This window comes from Nyctereutes procyonoides, unplaced genomic scaffold (genome assembly GCF_905146905.1).
Source record: "Nyctereutes procyonoides isolate TBG_1078 unplaced genomic scaffold, NYPRO_anot_genome, whole genome shotgun sequence".
Lineage (NCBI taxonomy): Eukaryota > Metazoa > Chordata > Mammalia > Carnivora > Canidae > Nyctereutes > Nyctereutes procyonoides.
In genome coordinates, this window is record NW_026575025.1 from 12,857,377 (window position 1) to 12,874,745 (window position 17,369).

The 17,369-nt window shown below is 39.1% G+C and overlaps 1 protein-coding gene across 4 annotated transcripts in view; it reads right to left on the reverse strand.

Annotated features, from left to right (window-relative positions):
• The window catches only part of LOC129503091 (organic anion transporter 7-like), a 39,016-nt gene extending 22,041 nt beyond the window's left edge, over positions 1-16,975 (reverse strand). For 3 of the 4 annotated variants that reach the window (XR_008663116.1, XM_055315026.1, XM_055315029.1), the window contains exons 1-6: positions 15,507-15,620; positions 14,967-15,388; positions 13,987-14,090; positions 2,788-2,942; positions 2,527-2,695; positions 1,658-1,781 (exon numbers count right to left, since the gene is read on the reverse strand). Coding sequence is in view for 3 of the 4 variants with exons in the window: in XM_055315026.1 (XP_055171001.1) it covers positions 1,658-1,781; positions 2,527-2,695; positions 2,788-2,942; positions 13,987-14,090; positions 14,967-15,368 (954 nt within the window). In the remaining variant the exon portion in view is untranslated. Of the gene's footprint in view, positions 1-1,657; positions 1,782-2,526; positions 2,696-2,787; positions 2,943-13,986; positions 14,091-14,966; positions 15,389-15,506; positions 15,621-16,455; positions 16,564-16,830 lie in introns of those variants that run through there. The other variant, XM_055315027.1, reaches the window with a different exon arrangement.
• Positions 16,976-17,369: the final 394 nt, after the last annotated feature.

Sequence of the window (17,369 nt, forward strand, 5' to 3'; positions counted from 1 at the left end):
AGAAATATTTTATTATTCCTCTTTGACCGTCTAGATCCTAATCTTCTCCTTTTCCAATTAAATAAGGGTAGATGATTTTCCCTCTTTTAGAATTCTTTCCATCCGCCTATCATTCCAAACAGAAAAGCTAACAATATAAATACCACACAATCTGGCAGTACCGTTTCTGGTTATATACCCCAAAGAATCATAAACAGGATCTTAAGATATTTGCATATACATGTTCCCTGCAATACTAATCACCATAGCCAAACCAATGAAAACAAACTAAATGTCCATCAGTGGATGAATGGGTAGAGAAATGTGGCATATACATACAACAGAATATTATCCATAAACAGAGGAAATCCTGCTATGTGCTACAACAGATGAATCTCAGGGACATTTTGTTAAATGAAATAAGGCAATCACTGGACAAAATACTGCACAATTCCACTTATATGAAGTATATAAAATATTAAAATAATAAAACAATAAATAGAAAGGTGATTACCAAGGAATAGGGACAAAGGATTTGAGAGATTGCTGTTCAAGGAGTACAGAGTTTTAGTCAAGGAAGATTTACAGATCACTGTACTTAATGATACTGTACTGTACAGTTAAAAATTTAAGACAATAGATTTCATAATATGTATTAACTTTAAGACATCTTGATTTTTCTCTTATTAATACTAAAGTTTCTTGAAACACATCTGACCTATACTACTATTCAGGATCAAGCACCATGACTGGAATGTTATAATTTTTTAATAAATAATTTAGGGATCCCTGGGTGGCGCAGCGGTTTGGCGCCTGCCTTTGGCCCAGGGCGCGATCCTGGAGACCCGGGATCGAATCCCACATCGGGCTCCCGGTGCATGGAGCCTGCTTCTCCCTCTGCCTGTGTCTCTGCCTCTCTCTCTCACTGTGTGCCTATCATAAATAAAAATAAAAAAAATAATTTATATGTTCATGACATGATATATGGTTTACTTAATGATTCACAGCAATATCTGCCTTCCAGACCCAGGGTAGGGGAAAAAAAGACATCTCTGAGGCATTTCCACTCAGTCACACTTTTGGAACTTGTAATAAGTAGAATGTAAACTCCACAAAGCAAAGACGTGTATTGTTGTGGCCAATGCCATATTTCCTGTAAGGAACTGTAGTGGCCCGCCCCGGGGAGCACTCAGTAAATACCATTAATGAAAGAGTGTACGCCCAAGTTAACATGCTCTATTCTGTGTTGTCACTAAACCTCCCTTCTACTGGTCTTACTGTCCTGGAAAAAGGCCATCAGAATATTAATGGAATAAAAAAAATAAATAAAATAATAAAGTCTTTCTTATTTTTTTAAAAAAGAATATTAATGGAGAGAAATGGATTCACTTTTGTTACTTTCTCTAACAAATATACAATCTCTACAATCGTCAGCTATCTGACGAGCTATCTGATCCTGTTGAGTAAAATTATCTGTGTTCGGTTCCCAGTAACAGGGTATTCTCTCTTTATACTAACCCAGACAATGTGGACAGCCATTGAGAACCAAGACAATGAGGTAAGAAGATCTGTAGCCAGACCTCCATCCCACCCTTTATTCACCTTATTGATACCAATGAGTGCTTATGTCATGTCACGTGTTCCCTACATCCCATAACCAGCTCCTTTTCCTGCTTACCTCCATGGTGAGGGCTTCTCCAGCATTCTTCCTTCCATTCCTGTGTGCAGCTTTTCTAAGTACCCTTAAGCCCTCCTCAGGTTTGTTGGTGATAATCAGCCACCGAGCAGACTCTGTCAGCCACCTGATCAAAGAAGACAGAGGTGCAGCCAAGTCTTTCACATGCCCATGCTCTTTGTCCTGAAATGCCTCTCTCCTCCCCTCTAATACCTACCTCTTGTTTTGTTATACCAGAAAATATAAATTTATGCTCTCTTGTACCACTAGAAAACTGGGAGGATGACCTCTCTATGCAGCACATTTTCACGACTGGCAATATAGAGCAGGAGTCATATTGTCCCTTGACTCTTATTCAGGGGACTATTGCCAGGTTTGGCAAATAAAGATAGTGTGCCTAGTTAAATATGGATTTAGATAAACAGTGAATATGAGTAATTCTTGAGTGAAACTATGTCCCGTGCAATGTTTTGGGCCTACTTACACTGAAAAATATTTACAGTTTATTTGAAATTTCACCTGAATGAGACATCCTGTGTTTTATCAGGCTAGCAAATAAAAATACAGAACTCTCAGATAAATAGAAATTTCACATAAACTATGAATAATTTTTAGTATAGCTATACTCCATGAAATAATTGCAACATTATACCAAAAAGTTTGTTATTGACCTGAAAATCAAATCTAACTGAGTGTCCTTGATATTATCTGGCAACCCTACCTGTTCAGCTTCTTGAATTGTACATAGGACACTTATTAGGAGAACATGTGCTCAAGTGTTACCTAAGAACCAAACAGAATTCTAAGAACCTGATTCCATGTATCTTGGATCCCAGGATCGTCTAAGACAAAGGAAAAAAGAAAGATTATACCTTGAGAAAAGAAAAAAGACAAATAATGGTACAGAAACCACTAGCTGAAGGGTGTGCCAGTCTCGAATGGCAAAAGCCAGTCCTCCCAGGGTCATCTGTCCCACACAAGCGGCACAGATAGCCACTGCTATTGCCATGGCTTGCAGTCGGGGTTCTGTCCATTCTACAACTGAAAGAAAACACAAACAGGATCTTGACTCCAAAGTTGGAATGTCAAAGTCATGGCTTGGAAAATGCCAAAGATCCAAAGTGTTTACTTACACAACATAGTAGTATTTGTCATGATGGACATGGTAGAACATCCAGCCAAGATGCGGAGCACACAGTAAATGACGAAGGTGGGAGCAAAGGCTGCGCAGGTGTCAGCAATGGCCAGCTGGAGGTAACTCCACCTGAGAATTAACCTCCTCCCCAACCTGAGGAATGGGAACACGTTAGATGTGGGAATAGCAATCCGATACAAAAATTACTAAAAGAAGGCACACATTGAAATTTAGGGCATGTTTTAATAAGTGAAACTTTGCCCTTGAAACTTCAAAGAATCAACAAGTAGTCAACAGGAGATCGTCCCAGAAGCAACCTTTCTGTTAGTGAACAGATGCTGAGTATAACAAAGCTTCTTCCCCAGTCTGTTACCCGATCTTTGAGACCAACTGAAGCTGCCCAAGACAGGTTGCAATACTGGAAATTTTATCACATCACAAATGTCCCTTGTACTAATGCATGCATGTAACTCAGTAGAGTCTATGCAGTGTCTAGAACATGAGGGGGCTGCTATGGACCAAGTTGTGTCCTTTCCCCTCCCTCCAATTCCTATATTGACTCTCTAATACCCAGTGAAATGGTATTTGGAGATGGACTTTGAGGGAGGTAATTAGGTTTATATGAGGTCATGAGAATGGGGTCCTTAGGATGGTGTTAATGTTCTTATAAGAAGAGGCACCAAAGTAAAGAGATTGCTCTCCTTATCTTTCTGCCATGTGAGGCTATACTAAGAAGACAGCTGCCTTTAAGCCAGCTGGTGTATTATTGTGGTAGCCTGAGCTGACTAAGACAAGATCTAAATCTGTACTTGAGGCTCTGAGGCCATGCAGGTCATAGATAAACTCTATGAAAGGAACATCCAAGGAACAATACATGAAAGTTGCTGATGGGTTGCATTAGAGTCCTTCTCTGCTAAATTTGGCTTTATAGGCCTTGAACAACGTTTCCCTGAAATAAGATAGAAGGAAGCCACAGCTCAGAGAGGTTACAGTAAGTTCTCAGAGGAAAGGATTAGGCAAGATGAGCATAAAGAAACAGAAAAGGAGAGGATCCCTGGGTGGCTCAGCGGTTTGGTGCCTGCCTTTGGCCCAGGGCGCGATCCTGGAGTCCCGGAATCGAGTCCCACGTCGGGCTCCCTGCTTCTCCCTCTGCCTATGTCTCTGCCTCTCCCTCTCTCTATGTCTATCATGAATAAATAAATAAATAAATAAATAAATAAATAAATAAATAAATAAATCTTTAAAAAAGAAACAGAAAAGGAGAAGGTATTTTTATTTTATTTTATTTTATCTATTTGAGAGAGAAGAGTGAAAGAGCAAGCAGAGGCACAGGGAGATGGAGAGGGAGCCAGAGAAGTAGACTCCCCACTTGTCTCCTCCTTCCTTTCTAAAAATATCTTCTCCAGGGACTCCTGGGTGGCTCAGCGGTTGGGCGTCTGCCTTTGGCTCAGGGCAGGATCCCGGGCTCCTGGGATTGAGTCCCGCATCGGGCTCCCTGCATGAAGCCTGCTCCTCCCTCTGCCTGTGTCTCTGCCTCTCTCTGTCTCTCATGAATAAATAAATAAAATCTTTAAAAATATATATATCTTCTCCAGGTGTCTGGGTGGTTCAGTCAATTATGTCTACCTTTGGCTCAGGTCATGATCCCCGAACCCCCGGATCAAACACCACATTGGGCTCCCTGCTCAATGGGGAGACTGCTTCTCCTCTTACCGTGCTTTTGTGATCTCTCTCTCAAATAAATAAACACAATAAAAATCTTTAAAATGTAGTGATATTTAGAGTGGCAGGCATTTGGTAACAATCTGGTTGTCCATCACCAAAAAATGGATTAGATGCATTGTAATGGATCTTCACTGTGGAGTACCATGCAGCAATTAGAAGAATGAACTAAAAGTACACATAGGAATATGTATATACCTCAAAACCATAGCAGTGGGTGTACAAAAGAAAAATAATGAGATAATAATACATTTACATAAATATGTGAATTAAAATATATGTAAACCAAACAATGTCATTTCTTTTGTAAAAACACATATCAATTTAAGGAAACATAGTCAATGCATTATATTGATCCTATTGGGAAGAAGGAAATGGGATTGGGGCATCAGGAAAAAAATGAAACAAAAACATACATACATGAAAGGAATTTATGGCCAAATTAATGAGGACACTGTCTCATGAAATGAGTATGATAATTCAACCCCATCAGTGGTTTGATATTCAAAGGAAGAGAAATTTATGCTGTGCAAAATATAAAAACTATTGTTTTATCGGTTATTAATTATGCAGTTTGGCTCTATGTTCACCATTGCTTTTTTTTTTTTTTCCGGATGCAGAGGAAGATTACTCTTCCCAGCCTTATATTTAAGTTAGAGCCACATGTCTGCACTCTGACCATGGACTAAGGACAGAAGTGGCCAAGGCCACTTCCAGGCCTGTCCATATAAGGTCCACTTGGGTCCTGCTCATTTTTTCTGACAATATGGCTGGAAACAAAAAACATGCATATTAAAAAGTTATACAATGCATGTGTGGTTCCCTGAGCCACTGCCTAGAGGATGAGGGCCACATGACCCACACCAAACTGAGGACAGTGAGAATCATGATTTTATTAAAATCACCAATTACGATTCTTGGGTTCTTACAGTAACTAGCTACCTTGGCTAACACGTTAATGTTTGAATAATTGTGTTTGATGAAGAGAACTAGGAAAGATTTATATGTACTTCTTTTTTGGTATAGGTTTCTCAAATTTATTTGAAAGAAATATTTTATTTGATGGGCACCTGGGTGGCTCAGTCAATTAGGTGTCCTACTTTTGATTTTGGCTCAGGTTGTGATCTCAGAGCCCTGAGATCAAGCCCTGAGTCACGGTCCATGCTAAGTGTGGAACCTGCTTAAGATTCTCTTTCTTCCTCTTCCTTTGCCTACCCCAACTCTGTCTAAAAAGATTTTTTTATTTGAAAATAAAATGTGATGTAGAGCTATAAACATGTGTATAAAGAGATTTCAAAATTACATATACATTTTTACCAATTTTACTGAAAACATATATTTGCGATGGATATAAATATAAGTGTTGGCTCCCACTCAAGTGGACTTGTTCTTAGCTCTTTATTTTGAAAATTGTCAAATATGAAAGTTTAAATGAATACTTTAATGAACATTGCTATAAATCTCAAGCAGATTCCTCACTAGATAGCATTTTGCTATATTTGCTTTATTTCTTTGCCTGTGTGAACACACACACACACACACACACACACACACACACAAACTCTTTTCTGTTGAACCATCTGAATGGCAATTACAGACTACATGGCACATCACTCCTAATTTTTTTTAGCATACATGTATAAAGAATACAAGTCATTTCTAGGGGTGCCTGGGTGGCTCAGTCAGTTAAGCATCTGATTCTTGATTTCGACTCAGCTCATGATCTCAGGTCTCAAGATCAAGGCCCATGGCGGACTCCATGCTCAGCACAGAATCTGCTGGAGATTCTCTCTCTCCCTCTGCCCCTCTCCCTACTCTCTCTCTCTCTCAAATAAACAAAAATATTTAAAAAATATATAAGTAGTTCCTTATATGATTACAATTCTATCATCACACCTAAGAAAACTAACAATAATTTCCTACTAGCTATCAGATGACATTCAAGTTACCAAAAAGGTCCTCCAAAAGTCTTTCTAGATATTAGTTTTCTTTTTCCCATCTATGCTCTGGTAGTTACACATCCCATATGATTTTTGTGTTTTTGTGAACCTTTCAAAATCTAGAATGATTTCTCCATGTATTTTTCTCATGACATTGCCTTTTGAAGATTCTAGATCAGTATAGAATGTGAATTATGAATGATGTAAAAAGTATTTTTATCTATGTTCTCACTTTTTTTTACCATAAGCAGATTTTTTTTTGTCAGAAAATAATAAAAGGTTAAAAAAGTACATATTTGTATCTTATTTGCTAGTGGCTTTGAGCACTCTTTCAAAATGAGGCAGGAATAGGGATCCTTGGGTGGCGCAGCAGTTTAGCGCCTGCCTTTGGCCCAGGGCCCGATCCTGGAGACCCGGGATCGAATCCCACGTCGGGCTCCCGGTGCATGGAGCCTGCTTCTCCTTCTGCCTGTGTCTCTGCCTCGCTCTCTCTCTCACTGTGTGCCTATCATAAATAAATAAAATAATACAAAAAAATTTAAAAAAATGAGGCAGGAATAGGGAAGGAACGTTGTTGCCAATGGGTAAAGAGCCATAAGGAGACAAGCTTGTACTCTATGGTACTGAGAATACCATTTTTCTTCATCACTTTTCTCCAAACCCTGAAATATAGGTCTTCTCCCTTCTTTTACAGTCAGGAATAAATAGGGTGAACATAAATTTTTCATCTTCAATAGGGTACTTTTGAGACCAAAAAGGAATGTTATTAACAATTAAACCAAAAATGTACCAGCAAATGGGATGATTGGTCTCTAAAAAAATAAAAATAAATAACAATAGAAGATGGGGTATTGCATTGGATATTTAAAGGGAAGGGATTCCAGAAACTGATGTTGAATAGGTCTAAGATCAGACAAATGTACCCTTAGCATAAGAAAATTGTGATCGTGTTGCTAAGGTAGTTATCTTGCTCAAAGCAAGTCAACTATAGACAGAGATCTGACCTGAGGTTGGAGCTTCTATATGAGAAATAGATTTTAGTTTAGTCCAAGGCTTGAAAATTATTTGCTAAAATGGACTCAGTACTACTGATGAGTATAATGGAAAATAGAATCTTCACAACTTAATATTTATAATATTTAAGATATAATTCATAGTATCCTGCTGTGTGATGAACCAAGAAAATGGAATTCCATTCTCTAGACTATGGAAATATTTCAGATCTTCTGCTGAGAGGAGACAAAGTTTGGAACTAACCAACAAGGATTTTAAAGTGGTAATATAACTATTCTCAAAGACATAAATAAACTACGATCTTGACAAATGAAATTCACAGCTTAGAAACAGGTATTCTCAGAGAGATAGCAACACAGGTAAACCAAAGTTATTGAAATTCAGGAGTGAAAAAGTAGTTTCTAATTCAAAAATTCACTGGATGGACTTAACTATTATTATTTTTTAAAGATTTATTTATTCATTCAGAGAGAGCGAAGAGAGAAGCAGAGACACAAGTAGAGGGAGAAGCAGGCTCCATGCGGGAAGCCCGACGTGGGACTCGATCCCGGGTGTCCAGGATCACACCCCAGGCTGCAGGCGGCGCTAAACCGCTGCGCCACCGGGGCTGCCCGGACTTAACAATTATGTGGACACAAGAGAGAGACTGTTTGAAGACAGATTAATGGAAATTGTGGAAGGTGAAGAACAGAGAGAAATAATGATTTAAGAAAACGAGGAAAGAGTCCAGGAATGCTATTACACCAGGAGGCAGCAAATAGTTCCTGTAAAAAGCCAAATGGTTATCATTTTAGGCTTTATGAACCACATATTCCTATTTTTTTCCTCCTTTATTTTTGTGTTTCTTTTTTCAGGGCAATTTTAAGTTGGATGCAACATTGAGCAGAAAATATAGAGATTTCCCATATATCCTGCCCTCATGCATGCACAGAGTCCCCACCTATCAATATCTTGTACCAAAAGAGACTTTTGATACAATGAGCCTACAGTGATACATCATTATCCCGCAAAGTCCATAGCTTACATTAAGGTACATTTCACAGGAGATGGGTATTAAGGAGGGCACCCAGGGATCCCCCAGATGAATGGTTAAAGAAGATGTGGTATATATATATATATATATATATATATATATATATATATATATATAATATTACTCAGCCATCAAAAAGAATGAAATCTTGCCATTTGCAAGGATGTGGGTGGAACTAGAGAGTATTATGCTGAGCAAAATAAGTCAGAGAACAATAAATACCACTCACCCATATGTGGAATTTAAGAAACAAAATAGATGAATATAGGAGAAGGGAAGGAAAAATAAACTAAGATAAAAACAGAGAGGATGGCAAACCATAAGAGACCCTTAACTATAAAGAACAAACTGAGGCTTGCTGGAGGAGAGGTCAATGGGGTAACTGGATTATGGGCACTAAGGAGGGCACTTGATGTTCTAATGAGAACTGGGTGTTATATGCAACTGATCAATCACTAAGTTCTACCTCTGAAACTAAGATTATACTATATGTTAAATAAGTTGAATTTAAATAAAAAAAATTTTAACTTGAAATTAAAAAAAGAAAGAAAACATAGTTTCTGTACAATGAGCTGCCATAGCAGCTAAAAAAAGAATGAGATGCAGCATTGTTACAATAGTCAAAATGTGGAAACAACCTAAGTGTCCATCAATGGTTGAATGGATAAAGATGTGGCATACACACACACACACACACACACACACACACACACTCATATACACACACATACAATGGAATACTATTTAGCCACACACACAAAAAATCTTGTTATTTGCAATTATATGGATGGACTGTGAGGGTATTATGCTAAGGGGGAGAAGTCTGACAGAGAAAGACAAATACCCTATGATCTCATTCATATGTGGAATCTAAAAAACAAAACAAGGAAACAACAACAACAAAACCAAGCTTGTAGATACAGAGAACAGAATGGTGGGTGGGGGTGGGTGGGAAAAATGAGTGAAGGAAGTCAAAAGGTATAAACCTCTAACAATAAAATAAGTAAGTCCTGGAAATGTGACTTACGGCATGGAGATTTTGGTTAATAATACTGTATTGCATATTTGAAAATTCCTGAGGATAGATATTAACAGTTCACCTCACAAGAAAAGAAACTTCTGTAACTGTGTTTGGTGACAGATGTTAATGAGACTTATCATGGTGATCATTTCACAATACATACAAATAGCAAATCATTATGCTATACACCTAAAACTAATATAATGCTATATGTTAATTGCCCCTCAATTAAAAATAAATATAAGTACATTTTTAAAGGAAAAAAATTTTTAAGAAACTTCAGAAGTCACTGTACAATTTTGCATACCTACCAGCAATAAATGAGAATTCCTGTTGTTCCACATTTCCACTGGCATTTATGTTGACAGTGTTTTAGTTTTTTGCTATTTTAATAGGTGTGTAGTGGTATCACATTGTTGTTTTAATTTGCAATTCCCTAATACCATATATATGTATGTTTATTTGCTATCTGTATAACTTCTTTGGTGTCTATTCAAGTCTTTTGCTCATTTTTTAATTGGGTTGTTTGTTTTCTTACTGTTGAATTTTAAAGATTTTATTTTGGATAACAACCCTTTTTGCAAGTATATTTTTTCCTGGTGTGTGACTTGTCTTCTAATTCCCTTGATTTTGTTCCTTTTTCATTGCAGTATAATATGGAAATTTAATTAGCCATTTCACCATATTTAATTAATGCCATTTCCACTGGCATTAGTTACATTCACAATGCTGTGTAACCATCGCCACTATCCACTGCCAAAACTTCAAAATCCTCAACAGAAATTGTGTGTCCATTAGGCAATAATGTTCCAGTCCTCTTTTCCCTACCCTCTGATATCTCTATCTTTTTCTCTATGAATCTGCCTATTCTAAATATTTCATATAAGTGAATATAATATATGTCCTGTTTTGTTTATCTTAGTTCACTCTGCATAATGTTTTCATGGTTCATCCATATCTATAAATATCTGTTTGAGTTCCTTTTTCAATTCTTTTAGTTTTATACCTAGCAATGGAATTGTTAGGCCAAATGGTTTCTCTGCACTTAATTTTTTTTTCTGCACTTATTTTTTGAAGAATTTCCAAAATATTTTTCATAGTGATGGCACCATCTTATCTTTCTGTCAGCAGACTTCGAATTTCTCTACACCCCTGTGAATGCATGTTATTTCCCATCTTGTTTTGTTGTATTATAGCCACTCTAGTAGGTATGAAGTGGTATTTCACTGTGGCTTTGACTTACATTGTTTTCAATATCATGATGTTGAGCATTTTTTTCACGTGCTTATGTACCATTTGTATGTCTTTTTTATTTTTTTATTTTTATTTTTTAATAAATTTATTTTTTATTGGTGTTCAATTTACCAACATACAGACTAACACCCAGTGCTCATCCCATCAAGTGCCCCCCTCAGTGCCCGTCAACCATCCACCTCCACCCCACCTCCCCTTCCACCACCCCTAGTTCGTCTCCCAGAGTTAGGAGTCTTTATGTTCTGTCTCCCTTTCTGATATTTCCCACACGTTTCTTCTCCCTTCCCTTATATTCCCTTCCACTATTATTCATATTCCCCAAATGAATGAGAACATATAATGTTTGTCCTTCTCTGATTGACTTACTTCACTCAGCATAATACCATCCAGTTCCATCCATATTGAAGCAAATGGTGGGTATTTGTCATTTCTTATGGCTGAGTAATATTCCATTGTATACATAGACCACATCTTCTTTATCCATTCATCTTTCGATGGACGCCGAGGCTCCTTCCACAGTTTGGCCTTTGTGGACATTGCTGCCATAAACATTGGGGTGCAGGTGTCCCGGTGTTTCATTGCATCTGTATCTTTGGGGTAAATCCCCAACAGTGCAATTGCTGGGTGGTAGGGCAGGTCTATTTTTAACTCTTTGAGGAACCTCCACACAGTTTTCCAGATTGGCAGAATTAATATTGTGAAAATGTCAATGTTACCCAGGGCAATTTACACGTTTAATGCAATCCCTATCAAAATACCATGGACTTTCTTCAGAGAGAACAAATTATTTTAAGATTTGTGTGGAATCAGAAAAGACCCCGAATAGCCAGGGGAATTTTAAAAAAGAAAACCATATCTGGGGGCATCACAATGCCAGATTTCAGGTTGTACTACAAAGCTGTGGTCATCAAGACAGTGTGGTACTGGCACAAAAACAGACACATAGATCAATGGAACAGAATAGAGAACCCAGAAGTGGACCCTGAACTTTATGGTCAACTAATATTCGATAAAGGAGGAAAGACTATCCATTGGAAGAAAGACAGTCTCTTCAATAAATGGTGCTGGGAAAATTGGACATCCACGTGCAGAAGAATGAAACTAGACCACTCTCTTTCACCATACACAAAGATAAACTCAAAATGGATGAAAGATTTAAATGTGAGACAAGATTCCATCAAAATCCTAGAGGAGAACACAGGCAACACCCTTTTTGAACTCGGCCACAGTAACTTCTTGCAAGATACATCCACGAAGGCAAAAGAAACAAAAGCAAAAATGAACTATTGGGACTTCATTAAGATAAGAAGCTTTTGCACAGCAAAGGATACAGTCAACAAAACTAAAAGACAACCTACAGGGATCCCTGGGTGGCGCTGCGGTTTGGCGCCTGCCTTTGGCCCAGGGCGCGATCCTGGAGACCCGGGATCGAATCCCACGTCAGGCTCCCGGTGCATGGAGCCTGTTTCTCCCTCTGCCTGTGTCTCTGCCTCTCTCTCTATCTGTGTGACTATCATAAAAAAAAAAAAATTAAAAAAAAAGACAACCTACAGAATGGGAGAAGATATTTGTATGTCTTTTTTAAAGAAATGTACATTTAAGTCCTTTGTTCATTTAAAAATTGGTGTTTCTTTTTTGTCTTTCTGTTGTTGAGAGTGGAAATTCTTTATATATTCTGAATATTAAACCCATTTCATTGGTCTATTTGCCTATTTTTATGGCTTACATATAATTTACAAATATTTTCTCTCATTATATAGGTTATCACTTCACTTTCTTGATAATGTGCTTTGATGTACAAAAGTTTTTAATTTTGGATGAAGACCAGTCCATCGATTTTTTTTGTCACTCATACTTTTTTTAAAATTTTTATTTACTTATGATAGTCACACACAGAGAGAGAGAGAGAGAGAGGCAGAGACATAGGCAGAGGGAGAAGCAGGCCCCATGCACCGGGAGCCTGACGTGGGATTCGATCCTGGGTCTCGAGGATCGCGCCCTGGGCTAAAGGCAGGCGTTAAACCGCTGCACCACCCAGGGATCCCTGTCACTCATGCTTTTGGTGACATATCAAAGAATTCATTGCTGAACCCAAAGTCATATAGATTCACCCTCGATTTTCTTTGAAGAGTTTTTATGGTCTTAGCTCTTGTATTTAAGTCATCAATGTGGGACCCAGGAAATTTAACAAAAATCCCCTACCCTTGGACAAGCAGAGCATGACCAACACCATTTTGTGCTACACCCGCCTCCTCCTGTATCACCCCCACATGACCTGCTTATTGCTTAAGGCGCTGCCCCACCCTAGTCAAGCCGCTGGGCACACCCTAATCGGAAATCGGCTCCTAACAATGTAACCCTGCCTTGTGCCCCCCAAAACTGCGCGCCGATTCTGACCACAGTACTAGGCCAGCTCAAGTGGATACTAGAGGCTAAGGTGTAATTCAATCGGCCACCTGCGTGTGGACCCACATGACTGTGCAACTTTCTGCGTATCCCATTGGCCACTGGCCCCTATAAAGCTGCTACGCCTCTTAGTCTGGGGTCCAAGTCCCTGCCCCGCTGCGTGGGGTATACTTGGACCCAAGCTCGAGCTTGTAAATAAACCCTCGTGTGTTTGCATCGGTGTCGGCTCCTCGGTGGTTTCTCAGATTCGCGATCTTGGGCACAACACATTTACCATCATACCTTTAGAGTTCACATTTTTGAGCTGATATAACAGATGACATTGTGCTGGTAGGCGATAAGGGGAGCCTTATTTCCCATAACCCTCAGAGGAGACCTGTTTGGTGCTGGCAATTGGCTGTCTAATTCAGAAATGGTATTGCCAGGCATAGGATACTCCAATTTCTAACATCACAAGTGGTGACAGTAGTTGTCATTAGATTAATTGTGTGGTTGAAAAGATACTTTTAAAGCGCCGTTTTTGCAAAAACAAAAATCAAGGTCACTGGAAAAAGTTTTTTCTCTACATCATCAAGACACTTTGCTATGGACACCAAAGTTTAATAGGAATGCCTACCCATCACACTTGGGAAACGGGACATGATGACTAATCTCTGGAAATACATAAGCATTCAGCTCACAGGGTCCAGGAGGGACTGAACACGTGGTTCTCTGGCCAAAGTCAGCAACACGGTTTTATGTGTCTGTGTCTTCAAATTTTTAATTTGTTAGTTCAACAAAATACCCCAGTGATCCAGAGACACTCACCTGTCTGATAAATGGCCAAATATGATGCCTCCCACCAGCATTCCAGTCATGAATAAGAATTTGGCCATTGATTTCAGTGACTGAGATTCACAGACCAGGTCCCACTGGAAGAGAAGGAAACCAGCAAAGGAGCGCTGCATAGCAGCTTATAGCCCCTCAGTGGAAACCTGATTGAAACAGCTTAAATGACTTACAAGTTTGTTTATACCGGGCCCCCTTCTTCTTCTTTAACTTCCTTTTTAAATTTTTTAAATTTATTTTTATTTTTTGCATTAGCTGACTTTATCATTCAGGTATCAGCTTAAGTACAAATCTCAAGGAGGGGCACCTGGGTGGCTCAGTTTTTGAGCATCTGCCTTTGGCTCGGGGAGTGATCCCGCAGTCCTGGGATCAAATCCCACATCAGGCTCCCCACAGGGAGCCTGCTTCTCCCTCTGCCTATGTCTCTGCCTCTCTTGTCGTATCTCTCATGAATAAATAAAATCTTTAAAAAGCAAACAAATTCCTTTAGGAGGACTCATTTAAGCCTGTAGGCTATATTAATGGCTTGGTTTATTTCATATGAAGTGATTCTCAACCTTGGCCGCAGAATGCAATCATTTGAGAAACTTTAAACATTTACCGCAGATCTCCTATGGCTGCTCAGGGAGCACAGTCTGTGCTTGGAAGTTTTGATCAATATCCCAGATGTTTCTAATTTGCAAGTGTAACATTTTTAATGCATTATGTAAGTCACTTGCTTAAAATTTGGTCTTCTAAGAATAAAAGCCACATAATTGCAAGGTCACAAGTACCTTTTAGTTCATTAGACTCATTAAAATGTAGATTAGTGGTATTTAATAAAGACATAACAAATGTTTGCTTAAATAATGAAGAATGAACACCTATATAGTGATTAAAGGCTTGAAGCAAACTCATTATTTGTACTGCCTCTAAACACCCAGACTGTGTGCTCACAAGAGGTAAACGGAAGCTCTTACCTTAGTCACGATGGTGGAGGGAAAGGAGCTTTGGTCGTACACCCAGCCATCCACGCAGGGCTCCGTGTCCCGCTCACTCATGTTGAAGAAGGTCCCATTCAGGGGAAGGAGCTGCCACTGGGGATGGATGAAGCGACGACATTTCTCTGGCCTCAAGTTTGAGTCCAGTGGGATGGAGATTCTCAGGAGGGCATCTTGGCTGAGAATCCCAGTGCCATTAGCAGAGACAGTGTCATTGTCGAGGACGTGGACCCAGCAACGGTGACCAGGGCTAGCTGCAGTGAAGTTCTCTAATAGAACATGAGGGTACGCTATGAGGTTGGAGATACAAAGGAAAACCATCTGAAGGATCTGGAATCTTCCCAGGGCTCCAACTTGATCCAGGAGGTCCTGAAAGGCCATCAAGGCTGAACAAATGATCCCTGGTGGAAAGCAAAATGATTTTATTTAGAAAAGTTCAAAGGGAGAAAGGTCTCCATTCACTATGTCACTCCAAGTGTGTGTTGATCCTAACCCCACTTTTGCCTCAATGGGTCCCACCTCAGCTCTGCAGCAGGGTCACGGAAGCTGTTTCTCCAAATTGTTTGGGGATCAGGTGAGTATTCGTTTACTTTAAAGTCACAGAGGAGTATTTTGCTGAGATGCTTCCAGCAGTTGACAACCAGCACTATTTAAAGGTGTACTTTGTGAAAATTCTTATCATCAGCAGTGCCCTGCAGTGGCACTGGACTTTGATCCCCACGTCTGTAAATAAAATAAAATAAACCCACTACATGGAACACAGTTCTTTGCAAAATGTGTTGCTTGTAAGACTCAAAAGTGAACTGTTTTTGATTTTCCTGTGAAAAGTACAGAAGGTTAGTGCTAGGCTTGTTTAGTATTGATTTTTTTTTAAGATTTTATTTATTTATTCATGAGAGAGGCAGAGACATAGGGAGAGGTAGAAGCAGGCTCCCTGTGGGGAGCCTTATGTGAGACTCCACCTGAGCCAAAGGCAGACGCTCAACCACTGAGCCACCCAGGGGTCCCTAGTACTGAATTTTAGTTAAAAGAGTTAATGCAAATAACCCTGAGTAAACTAAAGCGAGTGAAATATGGTGTAATCCTTCCCTTGTGGAAAGTGACATTCTGCTCCACTTCAAATCAAACTGAATTCACACTAAAAATAAGTAACTCGAAATGCAGGCAGAGTAGGTAGTGACAAAGGGCAGAGGCTAAGCCAGTGATAAGCTCCTTAAGAGATTTACTTTCATAGGTTTATTGATTCCTTCAGACAACGTTGGTAAGAGCCTTTTCCATGCTAGGAATACAGCAATGGATAAGACAAAATCTTTCAGGGTCTTATCCTTCAGTGGGTGACAAATGAACATAAATAATGACACTCTGACATAAAACATATACATGACAAATGCACAATGTGCTAAAGAGGAATTGATGAGAAAATGTGGAAACAACCATGCTTATTTACCCAAGTAAGTTGAAAACTTACGTCCACTTAAAACCCTGCCCACAGGTGTGCATAGCAGCTTTCTTCATCACGGCCAAAATCTGGTCACAATGGACATTCCATGGGTGAATGGATAAATAAACTGTGATCCTTCCAGACAAGGGGATATTGCCATAAAAAAAGAAAACAAGGGGAAATAATGAGCTATCAAGAGAGGAAAAGACATGGATGAGCCATACACATAAATTATTAAATCAAAAAAGCCAATCTGAAAAGGCTACTATTGTATTCCTTAAAGGCCTTTACACTGTCTTGGAAATTCCCTAGTGTGTTTTCTTTCTGCTCTTCCTATAACATAACCCCTCTTGCCCCAGCTTCTTGTTCGAACATTCTGTTTTGCTGCCATTTCAAACCTACCATTGAGGTTGGTGACACTTCCATTGAGCACTGCAGCAATTTTATGTTCCAGGTCACGTATTCTCTCTATTGACAGATCCTATTTGACACGTCATTATTCCCATTCCTTTCTTTCATTCTCAAACGCATTTTGTGAACATATGTAAATAGCTGCTTTGGAGTAATTTTTCTGCTAAGTCTAATATCTGGGAAAACTCAGAAACCGTAATGATTACCTAATTTTAGAACATTTTCATCATCTCCCCAAAAAAACAGTTCTATTAACTATTAACATGCAATCCTGATTACCTGGACCTGAACTCTGGCAACCAATGATACCATTTCTGCCTGGAGGCGTGTGTCTCTTTTGGAAAGAAATCAATCTTCTTAGTGCCTTTCCATGGATTTTGATGTGGTCTTTGTCCTTAATTTGGGAAGATGCTCAGCCACCGTTACTGTCAAGTTTCTGCTGGTCCTTTCCCTCATTCTTCTCTCTTGGCATTCCCGTTACGGTAATACTAATACTGTTTGCTGCTGTCTCACAGTTACCGGCTATTCTA